The following is a 21,663-nucleotide window of genomic DNA, read 5'->3' as shown; positions in this document are numbered from 1 at the left end:
GTTTTGATTTCCATACATGCAAATGCATCGGGAACACTACAAATTCTATTCCAAATCAAATCAAGAAGAGAAATTCATCACATTTGTGTTGCTCCTTTATAGAAAGTGAAGGAAAGGGAATATTAGGCTGTTCAAAAAAATAGCAGTGTCCACATTCTTCTTTACAAACTCAAAGATTCACTGTATGAACTGAAAAATGTTTTAAGATTTTGCTTTCCTTTGAATCATTGAACTAATATTTAATTGTATAACCACTGTTTCTGAGAAATGCTGCACATCTGTGTTGTATGGAGTCGACCAACTTCTGGCACCTGTGAACAGGTATTCCAGCTCACGATGACTGGACTACATTTCTTGGTTTTGCCTCAGAAACAGCATTTTTGATGTCAGCCCGCAAGTTTTCTATTGAATTAAGGTCCGAGGATTGGGCTGGCCACTCCATAAAGTCAATCTTGATGGTCTGGAACCAAGATGTTGCTCGTTTACTGGTGTATTTGGCAACATGACCTCTTCAAGTATTTTGAGGTATTCAAACTGATCCATGATCGCTGGTATGTGATAAATAGGCCTGCCACCGTAGTATGACAAACATCCCCATAACATGATGCCTGCACCACCATGCTTCACTGCCTTCACAGTGTACTGTGGCTTGAATTCAGTGTTTGGGGGTCATTTGACAAACTGTCTGCGGCCACTAGACCCAAAAAGAACAATCTTGCTTCCATCAGTCCACAAAATGTTGCGGTGTTTCTCTTTAGGCCAGTCAATGTGTTCATTGGCAAACTGTAACCTCTTCAGCACGTGTCTTTTTTTCAGCAATGGGACTTTGCAGGGACTTTTTGCAGATACAGTAGCTTGGCTTCATATAGGCTTCATCTGATTGTAACAGTACTCACAGGTAACTTTAGACCTTCTTTGATCTTCCTGGAGCTGATCATTGGCTGAGTCTCTGCCATCTTGGCTATTCTTCAATCCATTCGAATGGTAGTTTTTCATTTTGTTCCACGTCTTTTAGGTTTTGGTTGCCATTTTAAAGCATTTGCGATCATTTTAGCTGAGCAGCCTATCATTTTCTGCACTTCTTTATATATTTTCCCCTCTCCAATCAACTTTTTAATCAAGGTACGCTGTTCTTCTGAACAATGTCTGGAATGACCCATTTTACTCAGAATTTCAGAGAGAAATGCACTATAACCAGCATGTACAACATTTGCTGCCTTCCTTCCTTAAATAAGGCCCATAATTGGCACCTGGTTTTTCACAGAATGAATCACCTCACTAATTGAACTTCACACTGCTATTATTTTGAACACACCCCTTTCAAGTAATGATTCTGTTACACATAATCAGCAGCATGCATGTCATGACTGTTGGGTCTGTTGGTTTTCCATTACTCTACTACACCTACAAGTAAATTATTTACCATGTAGAAATATAATTTCTACGAAAAACGGTGATTGATCAGGTTAGTGATGTCGGACTGCTATTGTTTTGAACACAACTGTAAATTCCGCAGAGACATTTTCTTTCTATAATGTATCATAATTTTTATGTCTGACTCATTTAGTTCTCTTCTTGCCATTTTGTTATTAATTGGCTCCCAAAGGGACACTAAACACAAAGGATTGGTGTTTTATGTTATTTCTATGGTATTTCTAATTAAAAAGCACCCAGTGAGACTGCTTGTCAATGAACTTCAACTCATTACTACTTCAAATGAACGTTTTACTTAATATTACCGGTTACTTCGAAAGTGATATATATGTTTTGAAAACAAATGAATGAAGTAATGATTTTCGTTATAAAACCAATTGATTTGCAACATTTATACTGAAATGAGCAAGTGTCCCAAGGCTTTCTGTGAGCTCTGTAACTTCAGATGGACTATAAGCCAGCAAATTCAGCATGTCACCAGATTTTAGAGCTATTCTCAATGTGAAAGAAACCCACTGTTCTGCTTAATTCATTCTTATACGTCTCTACCGGGCGTCCTCAGTGCCCTCTAGGGTACCCAGGACGACTCACTGCGGCGGGTGTGCTGTGGCTGAGGCGAGCTGACGACCGGGTCCGTCTGGACCGAGCTGGAGTGGTCAGACTCAGGTTCCTCTGAGCTGTAGGAGGATCTCTGCAGCTTGCTGTGTTGAGGGACATCAAAACAAGCTGAGCAGCCGGCGAGCGGGACAGGGGTCCATGGAGTGCAGACGGAGACACCAGGGACACTGTCCAGAAGGGTGGCAGGAACAGAGCAGAAAAGAAGATAAAGAATCTTTTTCATACTCTAGCTGCACTGCACAGGAACTTCTTCTCATTGTGGCTTTTGGTAGCTTCATTACACCATAAGTTCACCATGACCGCGTCAGCACACTGTTAACTATTACACTGCTGTAATGTAATGTCATGTAATGTAACTGCTGGGAAAACTATGCAAAGTATTAGCAAATCAATGTATGTTTTGGGACACTTTACTTTAGGGGGCACAAGCAGTGATGGATAAAATGACGCCAGGCAAATCATTTGCTGTTTTTTGACCCCACTAGATGGTGCTGTGGGTTTGCTTTGGGGCATGCTTTGGGGCATGCTTTGGGGCATGCTTTGGGGCATGCTTTGGGGCATGCTTTGGGACATGCTTTGGGGCATGCTTTGGGGCATGCTTTGGGACATGCTTTGGGGCATGCTTTGGGGCATGCTTTGGGGCATGCTTTGGGGCATGCTTTGGGGCATGCTTTGAGGCATGCTTTGAGGCATGCTTTGGGGCATGCTTTGGGGCATGCTTTGGGGCATGCTTTGGGACATGCTTTGGGGCATGCTTTGGGGCATGCTTTGGGACATGCTTTGAGGCATGCTTTGAGGCATGCTTTGGGGCATGCTTTGGGGCATGCTTTACGCACTATTTTGAACAGAGAGCAACATCTAGTGGGGTAAAAAAAATAACAGCAAATGGTTCATGAGGCGTCAGTTTCTCCATCACTTAGTTACTTACTCAGTTACAACTCAAGTGCAAATCATAAACAAATATACTGACTGCATGAAATGAAAATTGATGATGAATGATGAACAATGATAATGACTGATTAATGATGAATCAACATGGGATCAGTAACTAAGTTTCTGATTAATTAGTATATTAATTAAGAGTGTACTACTATATTATTTGTGCAGTTTTTTTTATTACAATATTAATTTACAATGACCATTTGTTATTGTAAAAGCAAAAAGATGTCAATATAAAATCACAATTTTTTCTTCCATGCTGTTGTAATGGAAGAACATGTCACAATTAGTGCCCACTACTTACACATACAAAGACGGCATAGTCACAAAAGTGACTTTTGTTTTATGCAGATTTGTTATTTATTTACAGCCACAATCACATCATACATGAGAAAGCCAGCCCTGGTGTTCGCAGGCATTTTTGGGAAAACTACCTCTGAACTTTTTGCTTAAAATAATGGGCACCACAAAGTAGGGTGACCTCCGAATCCATGTCAGGAGGGACACCGTGAGCTACTTCAGGCTTTACAAACTACTTTAAAACTGAAAGGCTCCTGTGTTTGGCTAAACGGTTCAGCTCTTGTGCTTTTAAGGGTTTGTTTCCCTGATTGAAAGACTCATCCAGCAGTTTCACATTAACATTAATGGCACATGCGTGATTACAGGAGACTGACCAATCAGCACACAGCAAGAACTCAGTGCTTAAGTGAAATTCAGGTCTTTTACAAACCCTGTCCTAGCTCATAGTGCCCCCCTGACATGGATCAGGTGTTGAGCCTACCACAAACGTAGCCCTTGGGCAGCTATGGTGGTTTCTGTAAGGAAACAGGTGCTGAAACCTACCTATCAGATGATGACGAGGACATCTGATGCCTGTCCGAAGCCAGACAGGGTTGGAGAGAATCATCTAAGAGACAGAAAGGGGAGCACAGATGGAACAAAAGGGGAGGGGGGAATGAGAGAAGGGCTTTCAATGTTGTAGTCACAAGCACAGCAGTCCATTAACGATGCTTCTGTAATACATGCATTAAAATGCAGAGTATGCACCTTGCGGGACTTTTTTCTGGCTGGTGAGTATTTTGCGGATCTCGCTAAGCCAGGCTAGCTTCACCTCCAAGGTCGGGGCCTAAGGAATCATCCAGCCCGTAACATGATGGAACAGATTAGAACTGGCTCAATGGCAGAAAACAAACAACGAACACATATGGTAAATACTGACTGTACCTGAACCACATAGACCTCTTCTCTACCACTGTACCAGATCTCAAACTTCTTAATGTCTCCCTTGACATTCTCTGTAATTCCCACTGCACTCATCTGTAGGTGACATTAGAAAACAGGCTGTATCTCCGAAGAACACCAGGAATGGCTGGAATAACAATATACACTGAAAATGAGAAGATGTTGGTCATATAGAGTACCAATAGTACTTCTGTAGTACTGCTGGTATTTTAAAGTACAATAGTACCTGTAATAACACTGCAGTTAGTAACCATCCATTTTCCATTACATTAATTTATTGAGCAGTCGCTATTATCCATCACAATCACACAGGTATCAAGGAGCCACCTTAGATAGAAGTGGTACAAGGCTGACCTTGCAATGAGTGACTAGAACCATGCACAATTTAGCACTGCAGAATATTAGACCATAATAATTGACTATTCTGTGAAGACAGACAGCAGAGAGCATAACCCTTTCAGGTTCGCAGTGAGCCTGCAGTCTCTTCTAGGGAGTCGAATCAAACACTGTGTGCAGCTCTGAGTCACCAGTTCACTGCAAACGTGTGCACTGACACTGAGGAAGGCATCCAAGGTGAAAATAGCTGCTGCCCAATGAGCCACTGCGTTGCCCCTTAATACTGCCTCTACTTCTACTATTAGACTGTTAGCCCATGCGGGTGTAGCACTGCCCCTGGACCCTGTCCAGGATAAATATTACAATATGTATATTATTATTATTACTACATTCACTTTATTTAGCAGACTCTTTCGTCCTATGTACCGGTGAGATGGGTAAAGCATCACAAACATACATGCTGTCAAGGAGTCGACTAGGCCGCTAGGCTGAGCTTCCAGTGAATGCCCAGGTACAAGGTGGCATTGTGGGCCAGTGCGTAGGTCCGCTGCTTTACCTCTCCAGGTCTGCAGCTCCGCTGTGTCTGCCTGCTCTCCCTGGGCTGAGAAACGCTGCCCTACCTCCCAGCTCTGCATGAGGCTTTGTGTGTGACAGTGCGGGTACAAGCGCTCTGTATATACCATCTAGGAGGTGTATTCCGGAGTGTCGGGGTTCTGCTGAAGTGCTCTTACCCTGAGGCAGTGCTTAAAGCTGTAAGAGGGAGTCTTTTCGTAGCCTTCTCCGTGCTCCTCCCTGCGCTTACAGAAGAGCAGCGCCCGCTCGTGCAGGAACAGGTGCCTCTGCATGGGCTTGAAGCGCGCTATTTCCTTCATGCGCGTGGGACCCCGTTTGTGAGTGATCCACACGTTGAAGGAGCCCTGCATCAGTACCCGGCCCAGGTCGCTCAGCTCCCCCTGGTGGCCGCCGTTATAACACCATAGTTCTCATTACACAATAGGGACACAATAAAGCTGCAATGTGTTAACAACTGCTAGCATAGTATATATTACTTATCTGCTTTAAAAAAAAGTAAAATAATTAGTGCATCATAAACCACCTTTAGAAATACACTGCATAGTGAAAATGTGCATAGGTCAAGCAAAAATACTAAATCAGGATTGGCCAGTACTTTACCTCATAACCTGTAATGGCAATCTGGTGCATGGAATCGTTCACGGATTTGAGAAGCTCCAGCATAGCATTGAGTGCCTCCTGCAGCTCTGAAGTCCCCTCATCACCAACACTGTACTTAAGCAGCTCCTGCAAGAGAGAACAATGGACACCGAGTCTTTTTCCTCAATCAAATCAGTTCCCAGTCATTATTTTAAATGGAAAAGAATACAGCTACCAACATGAAAAAGTATTTGTAAATATGCCGAGAGCTTATATGTGAAGCCAAAAGCATCAAATAAATTTTAATATAAGGCACTGGATATAAAACCAATTCGTAAAAAAAAATAAAAATCATGTACTGTAATATACTACAGTGCAATTCTTGCTGTCGTGGGTGATTTACAATCTCTTACAAAATACAAAATATCAGGATAATATTCTAAGACAGCCTTCATCAAGCTAAAAAAAACTTTTTGAAATGTTACCATGGCTGATCTTAATTAAAACCTAGGGGTGCCATATCTAATGAAAATGCTACCACTTCTGATTTTACCTTCTTAGTTAAGAAACATTCAGTAATTTATGGTTACAATTTATGGTAACAAAATGCTGTTAAATATTGAATGTGATCTATTTCCATATGAATCATAATAAGCTACTTTCTAATTTGGGACCCCTGTCCTGAATATATTTTGAAATGTGCCTTGTGTTCGTGGTTCTGGTTCCTTGTCACACTGGCAGGGTGTTGCTGGGCCGACCTTGAGCAGAAGCTGATATTTGGTCAGCCGCTGTATGGGTTTCAGTAAATAGGAATCCAGGCCCAGTTTGTGCTCCAGCTTTTTCTGACATTCCTGTATTACCAGAGACAGAAACATATTCAGCAAATATGCATTTCACTATTTTCCAAGAAATTTTGAAAAAAGAAAAAAGAATTCTTCTTGCTACCAGCAGAGGGCAATAATTGCCAAACAATGAGCTCTACTGAAAAAACAACAACACAATTCATGTATGAATTAGCATCATAAAAAATACCTGAAAGAAGGGCCAGTCTGAACACTGTCTCCACAGAGCCTCCGAGTGGGGCTTGTTCTGGCAGTAACGTTCATACATTTTGAAATTTTCTTTCTGGAAAGATAAACAAAGCATCCTTCAGTCTTAGATGGTCACACGCCATCATCCTGCTCCTTGTGGACAAATAAACCCTAGAGACTCTTCCAACACCAGAACACCATGTGCAGTTTTGGTCCACACAGTGTGCTTTTAATTGGGAATAGCGTTTGCAAAACAAAATATCTCCCCAAACTACCGATTCAGATAAAATTAGCGGGGGTGGGGGGCAAATAAGGCCCTTGTTGAGGTCTTTTGACTTCATACTGCAATTAATTAGGGATCGATTTTAAAAAAAGAACAAAAACATTGGTGAAACTGGATTAAGTAGGGATGCATTAACACCATTTAGTTTCAGACCGAGTATGAGTACAAGTACGAGTACCAGTACTCACTTTCTGGTACTCACCAATACGGTGGCCAACCTGCTACAAATTCTAAAAACACGGTTTTAAATGTCAGCATTATTATTATAGGGAGCAGGACATGAACTACTACCAGAATCTAAATGTCAGTGTTAGGTTAGGAACTTCCTATCGTTCTGCCTGCTCTTTTCGCTCCAGACTGAGAACTACAGCTCCCTGCAAGTCAGTCTTAATACATACTGTATAGAGAGAGTGGTAGGTGCACTTGGTTGAGTGAGGGAGACTGAACACATACCTTTGTGTGCAGCTATGCAGCTATTTTACTCCACAAGATAGTAACAAAGCAAAATATGATTTTTGTGAAAGCACAGTACTTTGTACAGCGCTATTCTGGTATTTTCAAATGTATTTTTGGAATTCTGATATCTTGGTGATAAAATTAGCCGAGCAGGGGAGAGGTGTGTCACAATAAAATTTTTGCATTGTACTAGCAAACTCAAAATACCGCAGTCTACAGTATTATCTTTATACTGCCCAGGCCTATCAAAAGTGTATTTTGAAATTAAACTAATCATAAGCCTAGCTAGCTAAATACTTTAAATGTGGAGTAATGTTAAGTGCCTGCAGCAGACAATCTGATTCATAGTTCTTATAGAGTATTTTTTTCTCAATACTTATTCAAGCTACTACACATGAACTTTCTGCAGTGATCACCTTCTATGAATGCAGAGGTAGGCTATTTAAATTAGTGTTGCCAACTAATTTTCAGGGGAAGTTGCTACAGGCACAACGATTTGTGGCTAAAAGTTCCTAAATGACATTCTGATGTCATTGTGTGACGACAAATCTAAGAGGGCAAGTAACTGCTAATGAGTTTCGTTCACAAAACTGCGCTAGAAGCAACTTCATGTTGCAGTAACGTCGGCTAGCTGAAAACTAGTTAGCAGTCGTTCATAATAAGGAAGCCAGTCTTTTTTTACTTTTGTCATTTAGAGGGGAAATGTTTGCAGTTTAGCCTTTGAGTGACATCAAAAGTAGGGCTGTCACGATCACGTCGTTATGTGATCACGATTATATGGTACATGCGACATAATGACAGTTTTAGATGACGGGTGAAACGTTTGTCCTTTTTATTACTATATGGACGTTTACTTACGCCCACAATTTGGTATGCAGATTAGTATTGTGTTTAAAATATTAATGAGATGTGTATTGTGACGCCCAAAAGTTAATAGTCTGTATAAATTCGGCGTATCCTAAGTTTCATAAAGGAGTCAGAACTTAAGCTGCAAAAATACCACCACACCACCCACACTTTTTTTTTTACCTTGTTTATCCACAATATCCCTTCTTTTAAATATGTTGTGGCTGCTGATCTGTCCCTTTCTTCACCGCCACTTCAGTGCTTATCGCTTCTATGATTTACCAAATCAGTAGCATGTGGTGTGGTCCGCTAACGAAATTAATATACATAAGGATACGCCGAATTTATACAAACCACTGACTTCTTGGCGTCCCAATACGCATGTCTTTAAAATGTAGGCGCGCTACTAATTTGCTTATCAAACTGTGGGCGTAAGTAAACGCCTGCATCGGGCCGAAAACCTGGTGCCGAAAGCCCTGGTGATTACTGCGCATGCGCCATATATTCGCGATTACATTCGCCACGTGATCACCACAGCCATAATCAAATGTTAGTCGAAGTTGCAAAATTAGTTTTATAAGTTGTTAGATTTGCCGCTAGTTGCTTTTTCGAAAAAAGTTGTCTGGGTAGTCTGCAAAGTTGCTAGATCTAGCAACAAAATTGCTAAATTGGCAACTCTGATTCAGACTGTGGGGATGGTGCGGAGGCGCAGACGAGTAAAAAAATAGACAACTGTGTGGGGGGTTCGAGGTGGGGGTAGACCTGTTTTGAAACTGCAAACTTTTTAAATATTAAAAATAATGTGAACACATTATATGCCTGTACACATATCACGATAACAAATTAAAATAATTTTAAAATGCTCATTTTTAAGTACTTCCACACCTCAGAAATGTTGTGGTCCCAATTATTTTGCTTAACAATATCGCTGATACATCATCACGTATAGATTACAGGTATCTCCGCATTGTCACATGAATGAGTACATGAGGGCTGTATCAGACACGATGCTCACACCAGTACTGTTATCGGTGGACATCGAAGAACAAGTTTCCATATAGGGCAGCAGATACATCTTTTTCAGGCCAAAAAAATGCCTTTATGCAGATAATCATTATCAAGATGAGCCGGATCTGCTGCATGGTCTCCCTGAATTCACATTGTACCTCACCCTTTCTAAGAAGCAGGCTCCTACTCTCTCTGGGTTCTCCAAGCATGCTTCCAGGTCCTGCAGGAAGATCCTGTGGAGGAGAGGGGTTGACCGGGGTTCAGGGGATGGTCATGGGGTCACTGTGACACTTACACTTGTGTGGCTTCTGTCCAGAAACTTGGAATTAACAATTTTTTTCTAACTTGGCATATAAACTAGCAGCAAACAAACTGTTTGTGTCTTCCTTCATGTGTATGCCAAATACATTGTAGTGAATGATTTTCAAACATACACCATCCATTTTTTTGTAAATGTTTACCCAGTATAGGGTCACAGTAAGCCTGCAGCCTAATCCAGTACGTACAGCACAGGGGATTCCCTGGATACACACACAGTCACTTGGACTGAATTAGGAAGAACCAATGTACCCAGCAGCTGATCTCCTACAATGGTGCATAACATACTGGAAAACATTCACCAGACTGGCTGCAAACATCCATGCATGTTTGGAGATACAGAATCTGTATTTAACTTGGCTGTAACTTTACATAAGATTATTTCTCACAATCAGATGATGATTTTGGGAACATAACAAGGCTTATGTGAGTCTATGGTATTCTTGGGTTTATGTTATTTTTCTATTTAAAATGTATATGTTCCTTTCCATTATCCAGCTGCCAGTCCAGTACGAGGTCACAAAGAGGGTGGACAGGCTCCTAACCAGGGTAGCACAGGCCACACGGCAGGGGTACATCCCCGAAGAGGACATCAGGCTATATGAGGACACACACTATGGGCAAATCCTATCTAAGTCTTTGTGCTGCAAGAAGATTACCCATGAGTGCAACGTTAAAGGTAAATGTAGCGTAACCATGAGTAGGTGAACAGGACATCAGGGTACTTATGGCGTCGGTGGCTCATTGTCCTGAGTACTCAGCTGCCTTGCCTGCTATGGAACTTGTAGATCTCAGGCATATTTCCAAAGAGGACTTCCTTCTGGTTTCGTACCATGGGGGGAAGAAGGCCTGAGAGGGCTGGGTTGTCCATTTCAGCCCTGTACCCCTGGAGCCCAATACGATGGGTTGAGACATACATGCACTGAGCATCAGTACCCAGAGACAGAATACAATACATAGAATCCATAGAATTCACACACAGTCATTCTGATAAGTGGACATATGATGTTTTGCTCATTCTGACTACGGTATATTTTAACTGCACTGAAACACCAGAAAGGGGAGCTGTTAGAATGACAGCATTATATTCCCCGGACGGCCCCGTCACCGACTCCGCCCATCAATCCATACTCCCTACTCCGCCCATCAATCCATACTCCCTACTCTGCCCATCAATCCATACTCCCGACTCCGCCCATCAATCCATACTCCCCACACTCTCACAAACAAGTACAATTTCTAGGATTACTGGACGGAAATGTCAGCCAATAAAGGTTTTTACCTGAATTCTATGAGTCCTAGTTGTGACACGTAACTCTGAAAATACATCTGTTCATTTATTGCACATCAATTTTTTGAGTTATAATGCAAACAGGATCAAATGTGTGAAACTGCATGGTGCTGTTTTTGGGCCGATATGTCTCAAAATGTAACCTGTTCCAGGTCATCACCCATACAATGCCTCTGCGAAGTTAGAAAAAGATCCATCAAGAGATTTTTGAGTTATAGGTTTTATAAGGAAAGAACCTACAGTGGACCGGTTCCAAAAACATATGTATGTCCTGCCCGGGGAATCGTTTCTGAAGATCACCTGTTACTGACCCACTGACACCATAAAATGTAAAGACTGTCTCAGTCATGCTTTTGTGATCTGTTTATTTTTTTGCATTTACATAATTTCTAGCATGAATGAGTTGTATTTGACAGGATTTATGGAACATTTTAAAACCTTATACTCGATATTTTCTTTCCTCCAAAAAAATAAAAACCTCCACATTCAGTCAGGGAGATGTGCATCTTACCAACAAAACAGCAAGCAGCTCCTCCACGTAAATTTTCTCCGTCTCAATCAGCTCCTTCATCACGTGACTGAGGACCAAAACAGCAAAACAGGAAAGGCAGTAAAGCGGAGGACGAGCGCATGAGACCTCGCTAGTGATGCCCGGCCATGAGGTCAGGTGCTGCTCACCGGCTGAGGATGTCAGGGCTCTCGTCTCCATCGAAGCTGAAGGAGCGGGAGTTGCGGTTCTCCTGGTAGTCATGCATCACCTCTATCTGATAGGAAAGCACAGCATAATGGGACCTTTGTTTAGCTGGAGAATCACGTACATTCAAGAAGGGAGGGAAGCAGAGAAGATGCTTTGCCGAGGAACCTCTTATTATGAAGGCTGGGTGAGGATCACCTTGCCAGAAGAAAACATGCATCGCCCACCCAGCCCCCATTGCATTTTAAAAAAGATCTACTTACGGGGGGGGGGGGGTTCGGGGGGGGAATGAGAGCATTGTATGACGGTCAATTCAACACCTGCTCCCCCCCAATCCATACTCAACCCACACTAACAGACCTGTTCTAGAAGTACTGGGTGGATCAACTGGAAATGTGAAAGTTAATAAATGTGTTTTTATCTCAATGCTCAGCCCCTGTTGTGGCACTTTGGTCTGAAACTACACCTATTTATTTATTGCAAAACCCCATTATATGCCAATCAGGGGGTTAAGTGTATATCTTTGTTTGTCCCAATGTTCCTATTTTAAAACATTATTTACATTATATTTTTATCCATCCATCTTCTGTACCCAATTGTCCTATTTGGGGTGATGGGGATCTGGAGGCTATGGGCGGCAGGCAGGGATGGGGCACATTCACACCTATGGGCAATATGGCACCTCCAGTTAGCCTCAGCAGGAACCCAGAGCACCCAGAGGAAACCCCATGATGACACGGGCAGAGCATGTAAACGCCACACGCATGGGGCCATGGCAGCGACTTGAACCCGAGTCCCAGAGGAAACCCCATGACGACACAGGCAGAGCATGTAAACGCCACACGTATGGGGCCATGGCAGCGACTTGAACCCGAGTCCCAGAGGAAACCCCATGACGACACGGGCAGAGCATGTAAACGCCACACGCATGGGGCCATGGCAGCGACTTGAACCCGAGTCCCAGAGGAAACCCCATGACGACACGGGCAGAGCATGTAAACGCCACACGCATGGGGCCATGGCAGCGACTTGAACCCGAGTCCCAGAGGAAACCCCATGACGACACGGGCAGAGCATGTAAACGCCACACGCATGGGGCCATGGCAGCGACTTGAACCCCAGAGGTGAGGAGCAGCCACTGCACCACAGTTCCGCCCACATTACAGTCTTTATATGTTTAAATATTTATATTCTATGTATTTTTCATTTGCCCAACAGCAGGCCATCCTGGGATTATGTATAGGCCAACCCAGCACTCTCTGGGTACGACGTTACTTTGTCCCCAACTCCTCTCTAGCCACCTCATTCTAAGACCCACATGGAAAATCCAGCCTGATCATGTCCAGTGGACTGTGGAGGCCGAACTCATGTTCCACTGCTTAAAAAAGGCCCTCACTACTGCACCAGAAAGCCTATCCAGCTGTATACAGATAACTAGAAGATCAGCTTAGAAGCTACAGCTCAAAACCTTCAAGATGTTGACTTTAGAGCAGCACCATGCTGGCATGGCCCACAGAAATGTTGATGGCCTCTCTGATATGCACCAGAAACCACCTGCAACGAAAGCTAACCTGGAAGTGGCTGGTGGCAACAAACCTCTGCAAGAAGGGGGCAGCACAGCCTTCTCCAGCACAGCCTTCCCCAGCACAGCTTAAGGGCCAGCAGTGAAAGAACAGGCCAGTCAACTGCACATACGATCTCTGTCCATGTCAGTCTTCCGCTTGGCAGAAAACCACCCTGAAGGGATTCAACAGACCCTTCAATTCTCTGTACTGTTTCTGCCTCATTTCTTGTTTTCCGTAATAAAGTGTTTACTGGCATAATCAGCATAATAAGCGCTTTCCCACCACAGGAACTGTTCTTCAGAACCAGACCCTTTTTTAGAAACCAGGGACTTTTGTTGTGTTTTCACCACAGGAACTCAGCCTGATAGTAGTTTCTTGGAGGTAGTTCCTGAATCTTTTTTTAGTCTGTACTCTGGAGTAGGTACAGTACTTGCTCAACCAAGAACTACTGGGTGAGGCTTATAGCGATTGGTTGACTACAAGCACCGCCCCTAACTTGGAAGTTACACAGAAGTAGTGGAGCAAAACTTGAGGAGATGGAATTATTTTTGTATCTCAGTTACATTCAGTGCATTGATGAATACTCACAAAATACTTCAGTGCTCGTGGTTCCATATTTCTGCATCGGAAAATTCGCCTGATAACTGACATAGTTCTGTCTAATATCACCGGTTCTAGCAGTGACACTTGCCAGCGTTTATTATCGGAGTAATGGTACATCCTGCTTCAGTCTGCAGAAAACGAAAAATCAATTTGCTGGCCAGATTCAATAATGAATTATAAACATGTTGCAGGCCAGATAAATCAAAAATATAAATAAAATATGAATACAATGCAATTTTCCCTGTATTTTTGGACTGTGTGATTGACCCCAATAACTAACAAAATTACTTGTTCATCATCCGTGGTTTTGGGGCCGCAGTGCAGTCTTCTGTGATATTACATGTGGAGTTATACTGTACTGGAGTTATACTGTAGTGGAGTTATACTATACTGGAGTTATTCTATACTGGAGTTATACTGTACTGGAGTTATACTGTACTGGAGTTATAAGCTTTTTTTGTGTTGCCCATGCTTGTCTAGCATAAAGGTCACAGTTCCTGTTGTGCATTGGAAAAGCGACACGCGGAAGTGGCCAGTGCGATCGACTAGGAATGCCTGTCGATTGTGATTGACTGGTTGGCGACCAATGTCCTACGATAACAGGAAATAACCGAATAAGGCACTCAGTTTGAGGGTGCCATGATGGTGCAGTGGTTAGCACTGTTGTAACACCCCACTGGGATCAGGGTTTGAGTCTCTGCCATGGCTCCTATGCGTGTAGGGGTTGCATGTTCTCCCCATGTTGTTGTCGGGTCCCCTCTGGGAACTCTGGTGTCCCCTCACAGTCCAAAAACATGCTAAGGTAATTTGGAGTGAGGGAAATACTGTGATGGGCTGGTGTCCCATCCTGAGTTATTCACAGACTGTGGCTTCATCTTATGCATTAATGTTTATCGCATCTTGATAAGGAGGAGGTAAGTGAGATGCCACACCCACCACAGGACAAACCACCTCAGGGATGAGAACCTGAATGCAGCTGTGCAGTGGGTGATACCTCAGCAGCACACTAATCCGAATGGACCAGTGTGAGTTTTCTGGCGGCTGGAGTGCCAATCCTGCCGCCAACCCCAAAATTACCCCTGGAAGTTGGAGGAACTCCTTGCAGGGCTGGATGTAGTTTAATGTCATACTCAGGGCAAAACTATTGCAGGTTAAGGGCCTTCCTTGCTCAAGGATCCAATGGAGTAGAACTACTCCTGGCATTCATGGGATTTGAACCAGCAACCTTCCAACAGCTGGTACAGATCCCAAGCCAATAGAGTAGAGTGGTGGCTCTGAAGAGGGATTCTAACAGTTCTGAAGCTGACTGTATTCTAGGAGGGTACACTGCTTTCTCTGGGTGCATTCCCTTGGGGGCCTTTTTTAGGTTTTAGTGGGGATCAAAAAATCTGATCTGATTTCATCTGATCTAATCTAATGTCATTTGTCAGGTCTCCCCCCTGGCCGGCTCTCCAATGGAGGCCCCACCAGCCTGGATTCTCTTCAGGAGAAGTTAGAGTTTGTGTTTTGTAACTGTGTATGAGTCTCACCTTTTTCGAGTTGGTACCTTTCCGGGATGCCTTCTTTCCCGGAAGAGAGAGGTCAAAAGAGAACCTTAAGCTGGAGTTAAAGTCAACACCTGATGTAGGGAAATAAAGTGGCTGCAGGTTAGTATTATTAAAATACTCAATCGTCCAGTATAAACAAACATGTAAATAGTAACACCAGTGAGAAATATTCTTCTTATTCTCCACAGATTTGAATGTGTAGCCTGACTCTGTTTAGGTTTCCTTTACCTTAACTGTTAGTTAAAATCGGTGAAAATCTGTTGAACAGTTAAGTGTGAAGAGGTAGCATGTTGTTAAACAGAAACTGGGTACCGCTGCTGAACAAATAACGCGACGGTATGTATATGGTTACATTTGCGTCTGTGAAATTTGTATTGCATTTATAGACTCAACTGCATACAAGTTATTGAGTTCTGTACTCAGAGTGGGATTCTGGGTGTGCAGAGGCTCAGTGGGCAGCAGTGCTGCGTGGCACCTCCAAGGCTGGGGGGAAGCATCCTGCTGTATGTGTAGAACCTGCATTTGCTCCCTTTTTATATGTGGGTTTCCTTCAGGTGCTCTGGTTTCCATAGAAATGCGGTTAAGCTGCTAAGCAACTGGAATTCATGCATAATATGTGAGTCTTTACCATAACTGAGCATCACCCTGTCTAGGGTACCCCTGCCTTGTGGTTTGGGCTGCAGGGCCCCTCGGTGAACCTGACCAGGATAAGTGGTTGGAAGATGGACAGTTAGATGTCAGGGGTCTGGACATATTTGGAAACGTGGATTCTTACCTACTTTGAGAAAAATCCTGAAAAAATCAATACGCCTTAAAACTGGAATCTGAACACTGCCCACTATTTTCAACTAAACTTGTGCAGATAATGATTAGATATACAGTACCAGCTTCTTTGGATGGTCACGTTCTTTGTTCTGAATTTATTGACTGCAGTACAAAATAAGGACAGAAATTAAACGTTTCTTGTCAGCATGAAGTATTTAAAGTAAAACTATACAAACGATAAAAATCTAGTTTGTAAAAAAAAAACAACAAAATAGAAAGGTATTTTAGAAAAAGTAATGGAGAGGTGCATTGAAATGTTAAAAAGAAAAATGACATACAACAGTGATAGGTCATGTTCCATGTTTTACTCAATACCCAGAATACCACAGACTCATTATACATAAGCCTTGTTATTTTCCCAAAAACATTAGTCTCAATCATTTGATTGTGAGAAGTGATGTCATCTAATGACGCAGCCACCAAAGATAGACGCAGGATCCACATCTCTAGAACATGGAGGGATATGCATGCAAGGTTGCAGCCAGCCTGGAGAATGCTGAGAGGGTTTTGCAATGTGTTCTCCAAAATTGCAGAAGATCGGCTACAGAGGTGCACAAGTGGCGTTTTCAGATATTTTCTGTTGGTTCCTTGGAGGACCATGGTTGCTGCCTTAACTCTGATAACATGCTATCCTGCCATCATGACTATTGGGCTACAAGGTTTCTCATCATCAGCTGTTTTTCTAACCATTGCAGAGATACAGGCAGCCTTCACAGTGCACATTATATATACTACTATACTAATAATTGCACACATAAGTCTGAAAAAGGCCATTCGAAATAATGGTTTCTCTTCAAACATGATGCTGGTTGATTCCTTCAGGCTATTGACGAGTTTAATAGTGCTTGGAGGAGTGATTAAAATGATTGTACAATGTTCTGATTGATTACATTTTATAATTGGCTGTAACAATATTCAACAGAAACAAGTTGTCTATGGTACCCTGTAGATAAGGGTACAATCAGCTTGGTGAACATTCCTCCTAATGGATGGATAGCTTTGTCAACATGTGAAACACAACATTTTCAGCAGGTGGTTCCTAATTGGCTGTTCAATTGGCTGTTGAGATGGTGTAGCAACATTACAGACGTTTAAAGCTGCTGTCTTTCATTGTAATCCAAAGAGTATCAGCCAAGTAACAGCCCATCCCACACATGCCTGCCCAAATCTTGGAAAGCAAACCCCCAGAATAATAGACTGGGCTGCTTGCAGAATTCCTTGCATTTATCAACACCACTATACATATACCTCTCCAAAGAGAGCTACAAAAGGCAGCAAAAAATGCTTAGTGCTACACACAACTTAAATATGATAGTGCTTCAAGATGTTTCCTGAGTATTCCAACATCTCCCAGAGCTGCTTATATGAAAACATCAAACTGTGAAGAGTCAATTTCAGAAAGACTCTCCTTCACTCTGAGGTAGGATGCTGAGTGATATCGCTGATGCTCCAACCCATAATAACTATCAGAGGTCACTGCGAGTATCACCAGCTGTGATTCTGTAAGCAGAGATTGAGTAGTTCAAAGCCATTTTTGAGCTCCTGAATGATTCACTTTCCATGAGTTTCACAGGAGCTTTGTATTCTTCAGTAGATGCAGATCAATATATATTGGCCACAATAGATGACGATGGAAAAACAGTGCTGAGGACTTTGGCTAAAATTTAAGAAACATACAATATATGATTATACACAGGCCACATGTAACAAAGGGTAAAAAAACAGAAAACATTACTGCTAATGATCCATCTTAAAAACACAAAAAAGTACAGAGAATAACCTGTCCTTTTGTATATATATATTTTTTTCCTGCACTTAAAAACACCATTATATTACAAAGTAAATCCAGATTAAATGGTTTAAAGCAATCAAGTAAATGTACACTGGGATCTAATCCCAGTAAAGACCATTAAATTATACAGAAAAGAATTCAAAAGCACAACCTTTGCGCATGAAGGCAGGTTGAACAGGCCTCGTTTTCAGCAGGATATCTGATTATTGCAGTGTTTGCAATTAGCTTTAAAGTCTCCCTTAGTATTCTCAGGCATTCCGGAATTCATCCTGATTCTTCTTTGTTCAGGTGACATTTTGGAGCAAAATGGTGGATAATGGATTATGTAAACCAAAAACCAAATGGTTTATTCATAATGCTAGTCATCCTGTGTTCAGAAAGCTCAGTAATCAGGAATGTGTCTCAAGCAGGAAGAGAAAAAAAAAAAAACAAGGTTGGGTGAAAGATGCAATGCACAGTACAACTCTAATGACCCAAAAAGATGTGCTGTTGCCTACAGAGATCTAAGGGGACCCAATCACCATTACACTATGAATTTGCCTCTGTTGTTGGTAGGTGGGGACCACAAATTCATAAACTCAATCCCCATTCCATCATGACTTTGCCTCAGCCATCAGTGGGCAAGGCCAGAATTTCCATCAAAAAGGTTCAGGTGCTACAGTCTTCTGTAGTTATTACTATGAAATATTTGAAATTAGTCTTTTTCTGAAACACTTTTTAAAAATGCAAGTAACTGGTTTCTCAATAGTGTAGGTCAGTGTATCTGAAAATTAAAACACACCAAAACTGTAAGTAATACAGTTTCAGGTAAACCGTTTTTGAGATAGAATAATGCTTTACATTAACTGCACCTTTATAATGTCTTTATAATTCATTCATAGAACATTCAGTGCACCTTAACAATGTATTTACAGAACATCATAAGCAGCATGTAACTATACCTCAACATCCTAACATACCTTAAAATTAATAACAAACATTATCATATAATATGATTATAATGATTTCTATGAATGTATAGTATTTGTGATTAATGTATTTAAGCTGCTAAGGTATGTTAGGATGTTATGATATACAGTGGTACCTCAGTTCTCAAACTCATTAGAACTTGAATTTCTTAAAAGTCGAACCAACCAGTTTGAAAAAAAATTACCTAGAACTCGATCTGAATCTCTGAAGTTGAACCGTGAACGCCAACCTAAGATAACTTGTATGCGCGGGGAAATGAGTCACGCGGCACGTCTCTCAGCAGAAACAAATTTTAACGCTTTCAGTCTCAGTCTCGCATTCGCTGTGATAGCATCATGCATGTTTACACTTGTTGAATATATATATTTAGACAATAAAAATACATTTAGACAATAATAGACAGTAATAGTAATTATTATATAATAAAACATATTTTAAAATAAATTTTTCTTATTAATAATTTTAATATCATTAATAATAAACCATTCATACATTTAATTATAATAATATTGTCGTGCCGAGAGGGGACGGAACGAAGACAAAGGCGCAGACGTCAGGGTATCGGGGAATACGGGTTTAATTACAGGTAAGGCAGGCAAAACGCAGACGGACAATACAATGACCGGACTGGGTAAACAAACTGAAACGCGGATGAAATACAGAGGGCTAATTACAACAACCAGAAACAGCTGATCACACGGGGATTCCACACAGGGTTAACAAGAGGGCGTGGCACACGGATGGAGCGGACGATCGGGGCAGGACACATTGTTTTTTTTTACTTTACGCATTGTTTGGATACATTTATTTTCTTGCTTTACAAATTACTGTTTTGATAAATGTGCTTAGATGTGTTTAGTACAGTATATGCTCTTCTTGTTTTATCCTGTTCATTTTGTGTTTAAATGCTAAAAAAAAACATATTTAGGTGTAATATTTTGGGGCTGGGAATCAATTAATTGGTTTTCCATTATTTCTTATGGGGAAAATTTGATCAGAACTCGAAGTTTTTAGGATTCGAATGGATTAAGTTTGAGTTCTGAGGTACCACTGTACTTACATTCTGCTTATGAATGTTCTACGAATGCATTATAAAGGTGCAGTTAATGTAAAGCGTTTCCCAATATCCAATCTATATCGCCATCTCAGTGCAAAGGGGGTAAGGATTACACTATCCATCCATCTTCAAACCACTTATCGAGTACTGGGCTGGAGTGAGCTTGGCGCTCATCCCAGTAAGTGTGAAGTGCAAGGCAGGGAAAGTCCATCACACAGAGGGACACCAACAGCGTTACCAGCTGAGCCATAGCATCACAAATATTATGCATTTTGGAAGTAGCTAGATTTTTATTATAATATCCACATACCTTCTAACCACCTTATGTATATTTAGTGTGGCTAATCTTGTGCAACTGTAATATTTACACAGTGTATGGTTCATTTCTCCATAGTAGCACACAGCTGTTCACATGCATTTAAGGCACCAGTGTGACCACATAATGTCATGCAACTGTGCTTACTGTGTTTGGGGGAGAACAGGGGCGACTTGGATCGCGGTTCTGGCCGGGGAGCCACCGGCTGGACGGGGCGCTCCTGCTTATCGAGCAGCTTGCGGAGGCTGGACTGCCGGTTCTGGATCATTCCCTGCATGGCTGAGAACTTGTCATGGGCTGCACCAATCTGGGCCTGGTGTGTGTGTGTGTGGGGGGGGGGTTGGGGGGGGATAGAGAGTAGATGGTATGGGGAAGAGTTACTGAGGCAAATGAAGGACTTGGGACAGGTTAAAGACTAACATTTTTCTGCAGAAGAGAAGCACTGTGTTAACGATATAATGAATGGGAACGAGTGCAGGGTAGAGATCTTACCATTTGCTGCTTGACGTTTAACCAGATGGTCACAGGTTTATTAAGCAATGAAATGCATTTTACATGCGTGACACAGGATAATGGATATCGCTGTTGCCAAGGGTACTGTTCAGAGAAAGCCATGTGTGAAGCACGCACAGAGCTGGAGCTTAACGCTGCAACCTTACAGTAACTGCATTTAAAGATGCGACGTGTCAGAGGCACCGCATTAACAACGTGGAATGTTAGTATTCTCAGGGTAAAATAAGCAGTAAGCTGTAATCTTCTGATCACACATCACAAACGGGGCCTGTTCTGTGCGAGAACATGCTTGTGGTGTGAAGATCACGTCCAGAAGCTCAGCTGGGTGTCTTCATGCACGCCCCGTGCGTGTGCGTTTGTGCGCACGTGTGTTTTCTCGTGTTCGTTAAAGTCAGTGTTGTGCGCAGAAAGAAAAGCATATCTCCTGTTTTAAGGCTAGTTTACAGCTGATACTCAGAAAAAAAATTAAAGAAGCTGTTGAGTCCATGCGCATATGAGCAAGCACGGTAGTTGGTGGGGGGGGGGCGCGGGGAGGGGGGGGCAAAAGCGTTACCTGGAGCTGGGGAGTGAGGATAGACTCATATTCAAGACTGAGAATATCAGGGCCTGCGCTCAGGGGAGGAACCGCCCCCTCCTGGAACCTCTCAATGTCCTGCAATGCTGCCTGCGCCCCGTCCTTGGACTCGCATTTATCCACCAGCTGATTGGCCAAGAGGTAGGCTCCCTCATCGCACCAGCGTAGGGTCTGGGGCAGACATAGACACACGCAGGCTGACGGGATTCACAGAGTCACAGCGATGCACTGACAGACGAGGGGGAGCGGAGGGT

The 21,663-nt window shown here is 42.4% G+C and overlaps 1 protein-coding gene across 3 annotated transcripts in view; it reads right to left on the bottom strand.

Annotated features, from left to right (window-relative positions):
* The window catches only part of mcf2b (MCF.2 cell line derived transforming sequence b), a 45,413-nt gene that overhangs the window by 8,013 nt on the left and 15,737 nt on the right, over nucleotides 1-21,663 (bottom strand). For 2 of the 3 annotated variants that reach the window (XM_072706843.1, XM_072706844.1), the window contains exons 9-23: nucleotides 21,389-21,580; nucleotides 20,470-20,635; nucleotides 15,346-15,434; nucleotides 11,633-11,718; nucleotides 11,466-11,532; nucleotides 10,434-10,549; nucleotides 9,509-9,578; nucleotides 6,754-6,846; nucleotides 6,480-6,572; nucleotides 5,743-5,868; nucleotides 5,301-5,522; nucleotides 4,216-4,308; nucleotides 4,039-4,117; nucleotides 3,835-3,898; nucleotides 2,026-2,219 (exon numbers count right to left, since the gene is read on the bottom strand). In XM_072706843.1, coding sequence (XP_072562944.1) covers nucleotides 2,026-2,219; nucleotides 3,835-3,898; nucleotides 4,039-4,117; nucleotides 4,216-4,308; nucleotides 5,301-5,522; nucleotides 5,743-5,868; nucleotides 6,480-6,572; nucleotides 6,754-6,846; nucleotides 9,509-9,578; nucleotides 10,434-10,549; nucleotides 11,466-11,532; nucleotides 11,633-11,718; nucleotides 15,346-15,434; nucleotides 20,470-20,635; nucleotides 21,389-21,580 — 1,750 coding nt within the window. The remainder of the gene's footprint in view (nucleotides 1-2,025; nucleotides 2,220-3,834; nucleotides 3,899-4,038; nucleotides 4,118-4,215; nucleotides 4,309-5,300; nucleotides 5,523-5,742; nucleotides 5,869-6,479; nucleotides 6,573-6,753; nucleotides 6,847-9,508; nucleotides 9,579-10,433; nucleotides 10,550-11,465; nucleotides 11,533-11,632; nucleotides 11,719-15,345; nucleotides 15,435-20,469; nucleotides 20,636-21,388; nucleotides 21,581-21,663) is intronic. The other variant, XM_072706845.1, reaches the window with a different exon arrangement.

This window comes from Paramormyrops kingsleyae, chromosome 24 (genome assembly GCF_048594095.1).
Source record: "Paramormyrops kingsleyae isolate MSU_618 chromosome 24, PKINGS_0.4, whole genome shotgun sequence".
NCBI classification, from domain to species: Eukaryota; Metazoa; Chordata; class Actinopteri; order Osteoglossiformes; family Mormyridae; genus Paramormyrops; species Paramormyrops kingsleyae.
This window is presented reverse-complemented; position numbering and strand designations above follow the sequence as displayed.